At 45.0% G+C, this 16,560-nt stretch overlaps 1 protein-coding gene across 2 annotated transcripts in view; it reads left to right on the forward strand.

Moving 5' to 3' along the window:
• The first annotated feature begins 1,133 nt into the window (after window positions 1-1,133).
• The window catches only part of MCM4 (minichromosome maintenance complex component 4), a 35,587-nt gene continuing 20,160 nt past the window's right edge, over window positions 1,134-16,560 (forward strand). The window contains exons 1-7 of one of the 2 annotated variants that reach the window (XM_056518545.1): window positions 1,134-1,512; window positions 6,337-6,410; window positions 7,751-7,915; window positions 8,019-8,182; window positions 8,268-8,369; window positions 14,341-14,436; window positions 14,558-14,653. In XM_056518545.1, the coding sequence (XP_056374520.1) occupies window positions 6,341-6,410; window positions 7,751-7,915; window positions 8,019-8,182; window positions 8,268-8,369; window positions 14,341-14,436; window positions 14,558-14,653 (693 nt within the window). In that variant the 5' untranslated portion in view covers window positions 1,134-1,512; window positions 6,337-6,340. Of the gene's footprint in view, window positions 1,513-1,544; window positions 1,681-6,336; window positions 6,411-7,750; window positions 7,916-8,018; window positions 8,183-8,267; window positions 8,370-14,340; window positions 14,437-14,557; window positions 14,654-16,560 lie in introns of those variants that run through there. The other variant, XM_056518546.1, reaches the window with a different exon arrangement.

A 16,560-nucleotide genomic window follows, 5' to 3' on the forward strand; every position in this document is an offset into this window, starting at 1 on the left:
TTATTTACAGTTTTATTTTTTTTATGGGAAAAGGGGGGTGATTCAAACTTTTTATTAGGGAAGGGGTTAAATAATCTTTATTAACACTTTTTTTTTTTATAACACTGCACACACTGATCGTTTACACAGATCACTGGCGTGTATTAACATGCCTGTGATCGGTGTTATCAGCGCTTGACTGCTCCTGCCTGGATCTCAGGCACGGAGCAGTCATTCGCCGATCAGACACCGAGGAGGCAGGTAAGGTCCCTCCCGGTGTCCTGTAAGCTGTTCAGGATGCCGCGATTTCACCGTCCCGATCAGCCCGACTGAGCAGCCGGGATACTTTCACTTCAGACGCGGCGGTCAGCTTTGATCGCTGCGTCTGAAGGGTTAATACAGGGCATCACCGCGAACGATGATGTCCTGTATTAGCCGCGGGTCCCATCCGTTGATGGCCGCCCGGACCGACCCGATATGACACGGGGCCTCCGCGTGACCCCGCGGGAGCCAGCGGAGGACGTAAATATATGTCTTTTGTCGTTAAAGGGGTACTCTGGTGGAATACTTTTTTCCACATGTTTGTATCGTAATTTTATTTCATTTTACACTATTTATAACATATTTTATACATATATACATCCATTTTTAGCGTTGATTATTATACTTTTAGCTAATAACTATTGGAATGATTAAGATTTTTTAATAGAAGTAATTTACAAATCTGTTAAATTTTCTGGCACCAGTTGTTTGGAAAGAAACAACAAAAAAAAACAGTTTTCCACCGGAGTACCCCGCAGTACAGGTGTTATAGCTTTTTTTTCCCAATGGGACTTTTGCTTTAAATAAGTAGTCCCATTTTATCTAAGACCGCTAAACCTGTAGGGCACTTCAAGTAAAATATTTTCGCAAATAAATTCCTTTGGCAAATTTGCTACCTTCTTAATTTTTTGCTCCTTTCTGCCCTTGTTGACAGCTTGTTACCTAAAGGAGAGGCTGAGAGGTCCTAATTGTTCTTCATGATAACGTACACTAATGCTAATGAATGAACAACTGAAAAGTTCCAATTTATGTAACTACTGTTGACACCATGACACCGGAAGTAGCGAGCCGTCACGTGCTCTCAGCACTGCATAGTCCGCGTCACGCTCGGCTTTGTTGTGAAGCAGAAGTCGGAAGTTGTGGCGACTGAACCATTAGGGAAATCAAGGAGACATAGTGGTATCCTGAACATGTCAATTGAATGCCTAATTGAACTGATACTGCCTACATATGTCCATTATAACACGATTCCCGTTTGTGTTTTGGTTAAAAACGTAATATATGTTGTAGTAGATTAACTTTAACCCCCCCCCTCCCTCCGATGGAACATTCCCTGCATCTACCCTGTAATTAGACGAAAATTCCCGCGAAACTTGTCACGTGACACTCGGATTGGCGCGAATTCTTCTGGCGGGAGAAGAAGCTGCAGTAGTTGGACGGGAGCGTGATAGACCTTGCGATCTTACTCTGTTAGCGTCACCGCGTCCACGGGTGAGTGTCCGGAGAGGAGTGCAATCTGTCTTATGTCACAGTCTACATTAGGAAGCGTTATCTTGTGTTAGCGCAGTTACTGTGCCCGAGCTGACTCCAGCATGGTGTGGTGTTATACCGCGGAGCTCCTCTTCAGCTGTTGTAGAAGAGTGTGCCAGATAGACTAAGGTTATATACCCCCTCCCCCCACGGAGTTAATAAGACGAGTCACTTCTATTTCTATATCACAATTCATGTTTAGCTTTATAGTCCTAGGACTAAAATAAAAGGGAAAAAAACTTATTGCTGTAGGTTCTATATTTTGGTGTCTGACTTTTCAGGATCTGCTGCAGATTTCAATGTAAACTAAATGACTGAAGACTTCATCAAATCTGCTGCAGTCCTGAAACAACCGAAGGGTAGTCTACACTCTGCAGAGTGGACTTCAATGAGGAGCAGAATGTGCACATACCCGAAAGGTTCACTTGTACAGTATCCTGTACATGAATTGAAGCTGCAGATTTAATGCTGTTCAATTTAGTTTAGTCTGTCAAATCCTGTGCATCAATTATACGCAGGATACTTTCCATGTGATTAGACCCTAAATGGGTGTATGATGGCTTTATGTATGCATAGTAGGAGCTGTTTGGGTGCGTGGACACTAAAACCTACCATTGTGACAGTCACAAGAGACTTTTACAGAAGTTGCTATACAAAAAAATGATCAGTTTGCTCCACCCCTCAATTTTTTGGGGAAAAATTGTATTTTCCATATGGATTGATGCTATTCTCCACAAGGAAGAGAAAGTGTCCAACTTCTTTAACCCCTTAAGGACTCAGCCCATTTTGACTTTAAGGACTATGTTTTCGTTTTTTCCTCCTTCTAAAAATCATAACTCTAATATTTTCATCCACATACCAATATGAGGGCTTGTTTTTTGCACAGCAGTTCTTTGTGATGACATCACTTATTTTACCATAAAATGTATGGCACAACCAAAAAAAATACTGAGTGGGGAAATAGAATAGAAAACCGTGATTTTGCAAGTAGAGATGAGCGAACTTACAGTAAATTCGATTCTTCACAAACTTCTCGGCGCGGTAATTGATGACTTATCCTGCATAAATTAGTTCAGCTTTCAGGTGCTCCGGAGGGCTGGAAAAGGTGGATACAGTCCTAGGAGACTCTTTCCTAGGACTGTATCCATCTTTTTCAGCCCTCCGGAGCACCTGAAAGCTGAACTAATTTATGCAGGAAAAGCCATCAACTGCCGAGCCGAGAAATTCGTGACGAATCAAATTTACTGTAAGTTCGCTCATCTCTATTTGCAAGGTTTCATTTTCATGCTGTACAATTTATGGTAAAAATTACATGTTTTCTTCTGTGGGTGAATATGATAAAAATGATACCCATGATCATTTTTCTATTATTGTACTGCTTGAAAAAAAATCACAAACTTTTTAACCAAATTAGTACCGTATATACTAGACAGGGGTGTGGAAATTTGAAGAAAAATTACTTGTCCAAGGAACTAAAGCGGAACACTATCTACTTGTCCCTCAAGAAAATTCACTTGTCCTGCTAGATAAAATAATTTCAACCAAATTCTGCCACCAGTTGATTTAAAAGAAAAAAGGTTTTCACCGGAGTACCCCTTTAAGGTTATTGTGTAACATGCTGGGAGTTGTAGTTTTGGTTTGCGTCAGCTGTAGAGCCATAGTCTGTGTCAAGGAATACTGGAAATTACAGTTAGTAACTACAACCCAGCATCCCCTGATGCAGCCTATGGCACTGCAGCTGACCCGAACCAAAACTACAACTCCCAGCATGTTAAACATTATAGTTGTACAGTTCAGGTTATGGTGCAACATGCTGGAAGTGGTAGTTTTGGTTCGGGCGTGTTTGCGTGCATCTGTGGGGCTCTTGGTCGGCGGGTGAGTATGAAGGGGGGGGGGGGGGATTCTGGGGGTGCAATTTAGTGCGGGTGACCAGAAGCCACTAAAAATAAAAAATTAGCACAACTGGCAGCAGCACTTGACAGTCCGCCCCTGTACAAAACATACATACACCGGCCACTGCCCCCTATATTATACAGTATATACATACATCATACATAGACACATCATACATACACTGGCCACTGCCCCCTATAATATACTGTATATACATACATCATACATAGACACATCATACATACACTGGCCACTGCCCCCTATATTATACAGTATATACATACATCATACATAGACACATCATACATACACTGGCCACTGCCCCCTATATTATACAGTATATACATACATAGACACAACATTCAAACATACACCGGCCACTGCCCCTATATTATACATTACATACATACATCATACATATAGACACAACATACATACACCCGCCGCTGCTTCCCCATCATACATTACATACACACATACAGACATCATACACATGCACGCACCATACCCCCCCCCCCCTAATTATACATTACATACATATACAACCACCCTTCCTGCCGCCTGCATGCTCGGCCTCCTCACCTGAGCTTCACACTGCTTCACACTCTCTTGCTTCTACATTACACAAGAAGCAGGGGGAGAGTGGGGACGAAAACAGCTCCGAACACAGCTCCATCCCCCTCCCCCTGATCTGTCTCCACAGGACCTCATCTAACATGGAGAGGCTGCAAGTTTGCACGGGGAAAACACAGAGTGGGGGGGGGGGGGGGGTTGGAGAGAGGACGTCCGTGCAGAGCTCCTTCACCTCCATAATGACTGCTGTGTGTGAGGAGGACAGACTGCACTGCACAGGGCTGGGGAGGATTTGTGTGTGAGGACAGACTGCACGAGGAGGATTTCTGTGTGAAGGAGGACAGACTGGGGCACGGGGTGGGTTCTCTGAGCAGCGGCCCCCGGCTACTGAAATCAGCTGGGGCCGACGCCCCCTCCATACACCCTGAGCGCGGGTGTGTGGTGAGATTTCCGAAGTCAGTCCGGCCCTGCTAGCCCGATACAGAGCTAAATCTCTGAAAAATTCACCTGCCCGGTGCCCAAAACTACTTGTCCCAGGCGTCGGGCGATAGGATTCCCACATCCCTGCTAGAGTATAAGCCGAGGCCCCTAATTTTACCCCCAACACCCAGGAAAAGTTATTGGCTCGACTATAAGCCTAGGGTGGGTAAGAAATCTCCCCCACCCCCCCCCCCCCCCCCTTTGCAGCCATCGGCTGTCCGGGCATGCTGGGTTTTGTAGTTTGAAACCTCTGGAGGTTGAAGACCACTGCGGCCTTCATCATCATCCAGCCCCCCCCCCCCCCCTTTTTTTTTGTTTTGTACTAACCTCCCCTCGGCGGGAAGTTAGGGGGAGCTGGTCTGGGCCATCTATGCAGCAGGGACCGTCCGGTGGGGATGGTTAGTCGTTGCGGGCTGTCCATTTTCACGGGTGGGGCCTCTTCTCCGCGCTTCGGGCCCGGACTAGTGACGTTGCCTTGACGACGACGCACAGGGATGTTGCACATGAACGTCCCTGTGCGTCATCGTCAAGGTGAAAATGTACAGCCCACAACAACTAACCATCCCCACCCTGCAGCATAGATGGCCCGGACCAGCTCACCCTAACTTCCCGCTGAGGGGAGGTGAGTACAAAGCAAAAGGGGGGCTGGATGATGGTGAAGGCCGCAGTGGTCTTCAACCTGCGAACCTCCAGAGGTTTCAAAACTACAACACCCAGCATGCTGGAAGTTGTAGTTTTGCAACATCTGGAGGTCCGCAGGTTGAAGACCACTGATGAAGGGATTGACAGGCGGAGATTTCACTCGAGTATAAGCCGAGGGGGGGGCGTTTTCAGCTTGAAAAATCGTGCTGAAAAACTCGGCTTATACTAGAGTATATACGGTACATTTAAAATCCCCCTATTTTGCTGACCTATAACTTTTTCATTTTTTCCATATAAGCGGATGTATGAGGGCTCATTTTTTGCGCTGTGATTTGTACCTTTTATTGATACATTTATATGTATAAAACTTAATAAATGTATACATTTTCTAGGAATAAAACGTTACAAAAAGCAGCAATTTTTTTTTTTTACATTTTTTTTCACTTTCAAACCATTCACCATACGGGATTAACATTATATTTTAATAGTTCGGATATTTACGCACGTGGCGATACCAAATATGTGTAAAAAAAAGTTATTGCCCTTTTCTGGGGTAAAATGGGGAAAAGGTACAATTTACATTTTTATTGGGGGGGGGGGGGATTTATTTTACATTTTTTTTTTACTTTTTCACTTTTTTTATTTTATTTTTTTACTTGCACTTTAATAGTCCCCTATAGGGGACTATCTATAGCAATCACTTGATTACTAATACTCTTCAGTGCTATGCATATAGGTCAGTATTATCGATCATCTTCTGCTCTGGTCACAGACCAGACCAGAGCAGGAGACGGCCGGAGGCAGGTGAGGGGACCTCCGGCCTCTGTGCTGGATGATCTGATCCCCACGGCAGCGCTGCTGGCGGTCCGCTCATCCATTTTAGTGATGCACTACCACACATGCTGTGATCTGTATTGATCACGGCATCTGAGGGGTTAATGGCACACATCAGCGCAATCGCTGATGTGCACAGTTATCGGCGGGTCCCTGGCTGCTGATAGTGGGATTAAAACAAATATAAATCAAAACTTTTTGAATATAAAGAGGTGCTTTCTCACAGCTAACGAATATTTTGACTATCCTAAGGAATAGGAACAGTATGCATGTATTTAATTTCTACAGCAATTAAGCTTTTTAACCTAAAAGATACCTTTAAGTTTATCCTTAGTAACAATTCTTTTTCTTGCTCTTCTCCAGCACCATGTCTTCCCCATCATCCACACCAAGCCGTAGAAGGAACAAGCGAGGACGAGGCAGCAATCCACCAACTCGTAAGTGGTTCCTAATTTTTGAAATGCTAAGTTTAGTTCTTTTATTTTTCAGCAGTATTCTCTTTGTGGTATTTAGTATTTCAAACATAATGAGCAAGATTATTCTGTTTTACAAGCACAACTGTTTAACTAGTTTCAACAAGTGTTTTTTTGGACAGCTAGTCTTATTATTCTTTTCACTCCTCCTCTGTTTCCATTGACTAATGGGCTTTTCCAAGCAGATTCCACCAAAAGAATTAACATTGAGGAACTTCCACTACAGGAGTTCCATAGTGTGCACTAAGCAGCAGAATCTCACTGAGATCAGAGATTCTGCTGCAAGCTGATTCTGCTAAGTATTAATTCTGAGCAGAATATCCGTACTATGCATCGGCCCTTATTGTCCTTCAGTCCCATCCATCATTTGTTGAAATGAGAATGAATAGTTTCAAAGATTTAAGTAGTCACAATTGTAAGATTATATTGAGGTATCTAGTAATAGCATAATGATTGGATTTACTTTTATAGATCCTAATGAGCCTATCCTGAACAAAAGGGAGTGGTTGTCTAAAGGGATGTCTTGAGTTAACTGCAAAGAATGAAAAGGAAGTACAGTGACCCCTCGACCTACGATGGCCCCAACATACGATAATTTCAACACGCGATGGCCTCTCGGAGGCCATCGCATGTTGAAGGCAGCATCAACATATGATGCTTTTGTATGTCGGGGACATCGCATAAACGGCTATCCGGCAGCGCTGACTGCTTCAGCTGCCGCCGGATAGCCGTTTACGGTGCCCCGTGAGCTCCGGTGATGGTCACTCACCTGTCCTCGGGGCAGCGGCGCGTCCTCTTCGGGATCCCCTGCATCGTCGGCGCTCTCCATCCCGTCATCCAATAGGAGCGGCGTGCGTAGCGACGTGATGGCGGCGACGGAGAGCGCGGATGTCGGGGAAGCAGAGGCCTTGCCGAAGCGTCTGGGACGCGGCGACAGCGATGGACGGCGACATCCCGGGCAGCGGTGACGGCCAACGGCTGTCCGGGCATGCTGGGTGTTGTAGTTTTGCAACATCTGGAGGTCCGCAGGTTGTAGACCACTGTCCTATACTTTACATTGCACTGATCCCTCAACATACGATGGTTTCAACAAACGATGGTCCATTTGGGACGGATTACCATCGTATGTTGAGGGACCACTGTAGCCAGTGGTAACGATGAAATTCTGTTTATTCGGATCCCATAAAACCGCATGCAAGCGGGATTCAGCCAGCAAACAACCATAAATCAGCGTTGACGGGTTTCGGGAATGCACCCCTTTCTTAGCACTTAAGTTAATTGCTTTTATTTTAATTTTTATCAAGCTCGCAGTGAGGAAATTCACTCTCCTCCATCCCAGAGACGAAGGACTGAGGACTCCACATCAATTGGTGAACTTCTGCCCATGCCAACTTCACCATCTGGTGATCTCCAGAGTCCCAGTGGACAAGAGCTACTATTTTCTAGCCCAGCACCATCACGACATTCAAGTATGTTTAGGTTTCTGTGCAGATTTATTTTGTGCTCTTAAAATGTACGGTTTAATAATGTTAACTATGTAAACATGTTACTTTTTTAAATTTATTTATTCAGTTGTTCAGAGTGAACTTGATTTGAGTTCTCCTTTGACATATGGAACTCCAAGTTCTAGGGTGGAGGGAACTCCTAGGAGTGGTATCAGAGGCACTCCTGCTAGGCAGAGGCCTGATTTAGGATCAGCTCGCAAACTCAAGCAGGTGGATTTGCAGTCAGACCAGGTAGGTCCATTTCAATGTAGTAATGTTGATCCTCTATAGTTCCATGTCTTTCTCTACAATATATATTTTTGTACTTTATTTGCAGCCTGCTGTAGAGGAGCTTGTGACAAATGAACAGTCTATGGAACAAAAGCTGGTGATTTGGGGAACTGATGTCAATGTAATTACATGCAGAGAAAAATTCCAGGTGAGTGTACATTAAAAGGATACTTACAAAGCTGGTCAGCGGTTGCAGTTTCTCTTGTTACATAACTGTTCTCAGAAGGGGGTTATTCTAGTAAAAGGATTTTCTTTTAAAGGAGTGTTTCAGCATAAAGCATTTATCGCCTATCCACTGCATGGGTTATACATGCTTGATCATTGAGGGTCTAGTTACTGGAGCCCACCAGCAATCATGAGATCACAGCTAGGAGTTGTTTGAATGGAATGACAGGATACATGTTTGACATTGATAAGAAAAGCAATTCATAGCCATTTCCAAGAGTGCTTAAAGGGTTATCCTGGCTTTAGACATTTTATCCCATACCCAAAGGATAGAGGATAAAATATCTGATCACGGGGGGCCCACCGCTGTCTCCAGGCTTAGAAACCGGAAGTTTTCGGGACTGGAGAAGTGACGTAATGCCATGCCCCCCATGTGATGTCACTTCACTCCCCCTCCCTTCATGTCTATGGAAGGGGGTGTAACGGCCGGTACCCCCCCCCATAGACATGAAGGGAGGGGGCGTGGTGTCAAGTCTCCAATCCTGGAAACTCCAGATTTCCGAATCTGGAGATGCAGCGCCGTACCCCGCGATAAGACATCTCAAAATGTCTAAAGCTGGAATAACCCTTTTAAGATGTTTGTGGTGCAAATGCTTAACCTCGGCTTCATTTAACCCCTTAAGGACCCAGGGTTTTTCCGTTTTTGCACTTGTTTTTTTCCTCCTTACCTTAAAAAAAAAATCAGAGCTTTCAATTTTGCACCTAAAAATCCATCTAAAAACGCAATTTTATTAGTTTTGGCGGCTTCTGTTTCTACACTGTACGTTTTTCCGGTAAAAATGACATCTTATCTTTATTCTGTAGGTCCATACGATTAACCTGTTCAGGACCCATGTCGTACCGGTACGTCATGGGACTTTGGTAGTTAAGGACCCATGACGTACATGCACGTCCGTGGGAATTTCTGTCCCCGCCACGCAGCGGGTGGGGACCTGACCTGGGTGACTGCTGATATCGATCAACAGGCACCCCGCGCAAATGCCCAGGTCAGCGATCGCTGTAAATCGCCAGTGTAAATTCACACCGGCGATTTGCGTAATTCCGGGTCATACGGGTCTATGGTAACCTGGAAAATAACAGGGATCGGGGTTGTCCAAGACACCCACAATCCCCCTGAAGGGGTAGAAGTGAGGTGGCATCCCTCCTATCCCGGCTATTGGTCATATAGACGCGGCGACCAATATCAGATCGGGGGGGGGGGGGTGTTAACTCTCGGTTTCCCTGTTCTGCCCACCCATAGTAGGCGGGGCAGAACGGGGAAACCGAAGAGGATCGGCGCCGAAGTCCACTTAATCATCCGGTGGCAGCGGAGGCAATGATCGACGGTGTAGATTGGCGGGCGGCGATGACGTGCGGCTGGCTCCCTGGATCCTACGTAGCCGGTGTTTTGCCTAGCAACATCTGGAGGGAGTTTGAGACCACTATAGTGGTCTCTAAACTGTAGCTCTCCAGATGATGCAAAACTGCAAATCCCAGCATGCCCAAACAGCTGTCTCGGCATGCTGGGAGTTGTTGCGTACCTCCAGCTGTTGCATAACTACATCTCCCAGCATTCCCCCTCGGCGATCAATACATGCTGGGAGAAGTAGTGTTGCAACAGCTGGAGGCACACTGGTTGGAAAATACTGAAGGTTTTCCAGCCAGTGTGCCACCAGCTGTTGCAAAAGTACGACTCCCACATGCACGGTCTGTCAGTGCATGCTGGGAGTTGTAGTTTAGAAAAAACTGGAGATTTGGGTACAGGGTACCTGTACAGGTACAGGGTACATTCACACGGGCGAGTTTACAGTAACTTTCCTGCTTTAAAGTTTGAGCTATGGCAAATTTTTCGCCGCAGCACAAACTCCTAGCGGGAAACTTGCTGTAAACCTGCACCAGTGCGAATGTACCCTAAAAACACTACACTAACGCATAATAAAGGGTAAGACACTACATATACACCCCCTTACACTGTCCTCCCCAATAAAAATGTATTGCATGGCAGGGTTTTTCCAAAACGGAGCCTCCAGCTGTTGCAAAACAACTCCCAGCATTTCCGGACAGCCACTGACTGTCCAGGCATGCTTGGAGTTTAGCAACAGCTGGAGGCACCCTGTTAGGGGTATTCTACGCCAGTGGTTCCCAATGTCCACCCCTGTGCAATCCCTAATTTAGTCCTCAAGTGCGCATGGCGCTCTCTCACTTGGGAGCCCTGTCGTATTTCAAGGAAACGGTTTAGGGCCATATATGGGGTATTTCCGTACTCGGAAGAAATTGCACTACAAATTTTGGGGGGCTTTTTCTCCTTTTACCCTTTATGAAAAGGAAAAGTTGGGCGCTACACCCCATCCGGTTAGTGCAATTTATTTATTTTTTTTACACTAACAAGCTGGTGTTGCCCCATACTTTTTATTTTCACAAGTGGTAAAGAGGAAAAAAAAAATTTGTAACGCAATTTCTCCTGAGTACGGAAATGCCCCATATGTGGGTGTAAAATGCTCTGCGGGTGCACCATGTACATTTGAGGCCTAAATTGGTGATTTGCACAGTGGTGGCTCATTTTACAGCAATTCTGACATAAACGCAAAAAAATAAATACCCACGTGACCTCATTTTGGAAACTACGCCCATCACGGAACATAACAAGTGGTATAGTGAGCCTTAACACCCCACAGGTGTTAGCCGAATTGTCGTTACAGTTGGATGGGAAAATGAAGAGAATTTTTTTTCATAAATGCTGGTGTTACCCTAAATTTTTCATTTTCACAAGGGAAAATAGGAAAAAGCCCCCTCCCAAATTTGTAACCCCCATTTCTTCTTAGTATTGAAGTACCCCATATGTGGATATAAAGTGCTCTTCGGGTGCACTACAATGCTCAGAAGAGAAGGAGCTCCATTGGGATCTTGAAGAGAAAATTTGTCCGGAATTGAAGGCGACGTGTGTTTACAAAGCCCCCATAGTGCCAGAATAATGGACCCCCTCCATGTGACCCCATCTTGGAAACTACACCCTTCACGTAATAAGGGGTACAGTGAGCATTTACACCCCCCAGGTTTCTGACAGATTTTTGGAACAGTGGTCCATGAAAATAAAAAATGTAATTTTTCATTGGCACTGCTCACTGGTCCGAAGATCTGTCAAACGACAGTGGGGTGTAAATACTCACTGTACCCCTTATTAAATTCTGTGAGGGGTGTAGTTTCCAAAATGGGTTCACATATGGGGGTCCACTGTTCTGGGTCTTTGTAAACCGACATGGCCCCTGACTTCCATTCCAAACAAATTCACTCTCCAAAAGCTCAATGGGGCTCCTTCTCTTCTAAGCATTGTAGTGTGCCAGCAGAGCACTTGACGTCCACACATGGGTTACAAATTTTGGGGGTCATTTTCTCCTATTACCCCTTGTAAAATTTGGGGGGAAAACCAGCATTTTAGTGAGAATTTATTTTATTTTTCATTTACACATCCAAGGCGTAAATCACCTGTGAGGTGTTAAGGCTCACTGTACCCCTTGTTACTTCCTTGAGGGGTGTAGTTTCCAAAACAGTATGCCATGTGGGTAGTTTTTTTTTTGCTGTGCTGGCACCATAGGGGCTTCCTAAATGCGACATGCCCCCCAAAAACCATTTCAGAAAAATTTGCTTTCCAAAAGCCAAATGTCACTCCTTCTCTTCTGAGCATTGTAGTTCGCCCGCAGAGCATTTTACGTCCTAACATGGGGTATTTCCATACCCAGAAGAGATGGGGTTGCAAATTTTGGGGCATTTTCTCCCATTGCCTTTTGTAAAAATGGTAAATTTGGGAAAAAAAACTGCACTTAAGTGAAATTTTTATTTTTCATTTACACATCCGACTTTTACAAAATGTTGTCAAACACCTGTTGGGTGTTTAGCCTCACTGGACCCCTTGTTACGTGCCTTGAGGGGTGTAGTTTCCAAAATTGTATGCCATGTGGGGGGTTTTCTGCTGTTCTGGCACCATAGGGGCTTCCTAAATGTGACATGTTCGCCAAAAACAATTTCCTCAAGATTCACTCTACAAAATCCCATTGTTCCTCCTTCCCTTCTGAGCCCACTACTGCGCCCACCGAACACTTGACATACACACATGAGATATTTCCTTACTCGAGAGAAATTGGGTTACAAATTTTGGGGAACTTTCTCCTATTACCCCTTGCAAAAAATGTAAAAACTGGATCTACAAGAACATGTGAGTGTAAAAAATGAAGATTTAGAATTTTCTCCTTCACTTTGCTGCTATTACTGTGAAACACCTAAAGGGTTAACACACTTACTGAATGTCCTTTTTGAATACTTTGAGGGGTGCAGTTTTTATAATGGGGTCATTTGTGGGTTATTTCTAATATGAAGGCCCTTCAAATCCACTTCAAAACTGAACTGGTCCCTGAAAAAATTCAGATTTTAGAAAATGTTGTGAAAAATCTGAAAATTGCTGCTGAACTTTGAAGCCCTCTGATGTTTCCCAAAAGTAAAAACATGTCAACGTTATGATGCAAACATAATGTAGACATATTGTATATGTGAATCAATATATCATTTATTTGGAATGTCTATTTTCCTTACAAGCAGAGAGCTTCAAAGTTAAAAAAGATTCAAAATTTTCTATTTTTTTCATGTTACTTTTGCATTTTTCACCAAGAAACGATGCAAGTACTACTAACATATAGTAAAATGTCACGAAAAAACAATCTTGGAATTAGAATGAAAGGTAAAAGCATCCCAGAGTTATTAATGCTTAAAGTGACAGAAATGGCCGTGTCCTTAAGGGGTTAAAATGATACCCTACTTATATAGGTTGCATATTGTCTTCTGAAAAAAAATCATAACTACATGCAGGAAAATTTATACGTTAAATTGTCATCTTCTGACCCCTATAACTCTTTTTATTTTTCTGCGTTTGGGGGCGGTATGAGGGCTCATTTTTTGTGCCGTGATCTTGTTTAGTGGTACCATTTTTGTATTGATCGGACTTACTGATCGCTTTTTATTTATTTTTTTCATGATATAAAAAGTGACCAAAAAAACGCTATTTTTGACTTTGGATTTTTTTTGCGCGTACGCCATTGAACGTGTGGTGTAATTATATATTTTTATAATTCGTACATTTCCGCACGCGGCGATACCACATGTTTGAATTTTTGTTTTTATTTACACTGTTTTTTTTTTTTTTTTTATGGAAAAAGGGGGAGATTCATACTTTTATTAGGAAAGGGGTTAAATGATTAACTTTTTTTTTTTTTTTGCAATGTTATAGCTTCCATAGGGGGTTATAACACTGCACACACCAATCTTTTACATTGATCAATTGTTTCTCTTAGGAAACCATTGATCGATGATTCTGCCACTTGACTGCTCATGCCTGGATCTCAGGCACTGAGCAGTCATTTGGCGATCGGACACCAGGAGGCAGGTAAGTGGACCCTCCTCGTGTCCTACAGCTGTTCGAAATCGCGGCATCCCAAACAGCCCCCTGAGCTAACCGGCATTAGTTTAGTTTCACTTTAGACCCGGCAATCAACTTTGAATGCTGCGTCTAAAGGGTTAATAGCGCGCGGCACCCCAATCAGTGCCGCGCTATTAGCCACAGGCCCTGGTCATTGTTAGAGGCCGGGCCCGACCCGCTATGACTTGGGGCCACGCGTTATACAACGGGAGCGGACTCATGATGTACCGGTACATCATGGGTCCTTAAGAGGTTAAACTCCTAGCTGTGGTCTTGTGGCTGGGGGACCAGGGCACCCTGTACTGGCAGTAGATGGGGTACTGACAACTGCATTCACTCCATTCCAGCATGTATTGCCTATCTGTTGGGTGATAATGTTTTAGACTGCATTACAATGCTCATACAGAGTTTTTACAAATGTTTTATCACAGACCTTTTCAATTTCCTGTAGCGTTTTATCCAGCGATTTATTGATCCATCTGCCAAAGAGGAGGAAAATGTTGGATTGGATTTGAATGAACCTATTTACATGCAGCGTCTTGAAGAGGTAAGGGAAAAAACTGATTTCCATCAGCATTTCCATTGGTATTAACTCTATGCAATTTTAAACATTCATAATATTATTCTACTTTACCCCTAATCCCTGGTTTTGTTTTTGATATGTTTAGATCAATGTGGTTGGGAACCCGTTCCTAAATGTCGACTGTGAGCATCTAAGAACGTTTGACCAAGATTTATATAGGCAACTAGTTTGCTATCCACAGGTAATCATGCATTCAATAAATGTTACCTACTTAGTTTTGTTCTAGGTTTTTATTATTTTTATTTTTTCTTCCCTCGGTCACATTGGGGCACACAGATACTGATGGGTATATGCTCTTGCTACTAGGAGGTGCTGACACAAGGAAGAAGTCAGCTCCTCCCTGGTAGGTAACCAGTGTCAGTAGGCGGCAAGACACAGGTCTGGGAGCTCCCCAGACCTGTATTTTTTTTTATTTTTTCTTCCCCTAGTATAGGCTTCATTTTGTTTCCCTTTTTCAGGTGGGGGTTCAGGAGCATGGTGCTACTTCCCCCATAGACAAAGGGGCACGGAACATAACAGTATGGGCGGTCAACCTGCTATCGCCAACGGACAGCGCCTAGAGGTTGTACCCTGGGTCCTGGTCCCTTACTTGCCCATTCTTAGCCTGGCATGAATCAGCATGGCCATAAGCTTGCTGAAGCCATCTAGGTGAGTATATGAAGATGAAGGGTGAGTATGTTTCTCTTCTCTCCCCCCACACCGCTTTTGGCAGGGCCTCTGGCAGGACTTGAGGGGTTAATATTTTCCCTGTGAGGATAGCCGGTCCTCAACGGGGGACTTAAGGGGCCATGGTCCCGATCTTACATGGGATCGGGATTCCCACCAGTAGTCTCGCTTGTCTCTAGTTGGAAGTTTATGACGGCTGTCTATCTCAGGGCAACCGCCGTACTTCGGGGCGGCTCCCTGTACTTTCTGCTACAGTATGTTGCTCGCTGCTCCTGTAAGGCAGCTGGGCACCCTGTTCTCCCCAGTGCCGGCTACTTCCGCAGCAGATGCCCACATATCGTGCCTTCTATTTCCCCAAGAGCAGCTGGGATTGGCTGCTCTCTTCCACTGCTGGCTGGCCGAGGACTCAGAGCTTAGCTCTGCCCCCTTTTCCTTCAGAGCGGGACCAGGGGTTTTGTTTTCTTCCCTGCCAGTGGCCATTGTGGCTGGGGGGAGATGCCTTTGCCTTCCTTTCACCTCACAGGTGCCAGCGGCTGAGCTGCCTGTCCCCTGCCCCCTCCTTTGCAGAGCGGGATAGTGGGAGAGGGAGGGTATGTGTGTCTCTCATTTCCATGGCATTATGCTCCCTTTTCCCCTATTGCCTGTTACCACGCCCCTGTGCCTAGGAAGCCCGCCATGCGGTTTTTCTTCCAAAAGGGTACCGGGCATCCGGAGCAGTGGTTCCTCCTCTGCCTGTCATCCATTGGGGAAGGGTTTCTCTGGTGTGTGCACAATCTCATAGCGGCCGCATCCGCGGCTGGCATTCCGGTACCCCACTGCTAGTTTTAGATGTCTGGAGGAATGACCCGTTATATATTGTGGACCCATACAAGTAAGCCAGACGGTGGTCTGCGTGGTTCCCTCCACCACCTGTCATTTCTCACATGGCTGTATCTCCCCTGATCTCCCAGTGGGGTGGAGATTCTGTCCATGGCTCCTAGGCCTCCCCGCCCCTCACACATGCATCAAAGGGGCACAGTTCTCACCTATCTGCCTGTTGTCCCCTTTTCGCCAGCACTTGGAGGTGTATTCATTAAGCTAGACTGTTGTCTTCCGCCGCAATCGGTCTCCCATCTCTGGGCTGCTGTGTGCATGGCTGGGGTTTCCCTTATGTCTCTGGTGGGAGGAATCTGCCCAAGGGTTCCGGACGGTACACAGGTCCGATGCCAGAAATTCGTCTGGATGGTCTCCTAGAATTCAAAGGAGTGACCCTGTGCGTTAAAGTATCCTATTCCAGCCAACGAGGCGGTTGTCTGCATGGTTTACTACTACGTCGGATCACCTGTACATTGCCCAGACCTTGGCAGAAGTTCAGATAACACACTGCCATGCTGTGGTTCCGAGTGAGTGACCCAATGTTGCTCCATGGGCCTTATACAATGC

The sequence above is a fragment of the Hyla sarda genome, chromosome 5 (genome assembly GCF_029499605.1).
Source record: "Hyla sarda isolate aHylSar1 chromosome 5, aHylSar1.hap1, whole genome shotgun sequence".
NCBI lineage: Eukaryota > Metazoa > Chordata > Amphibia > Anura > Hylidae > Hyla > Hyla sarda.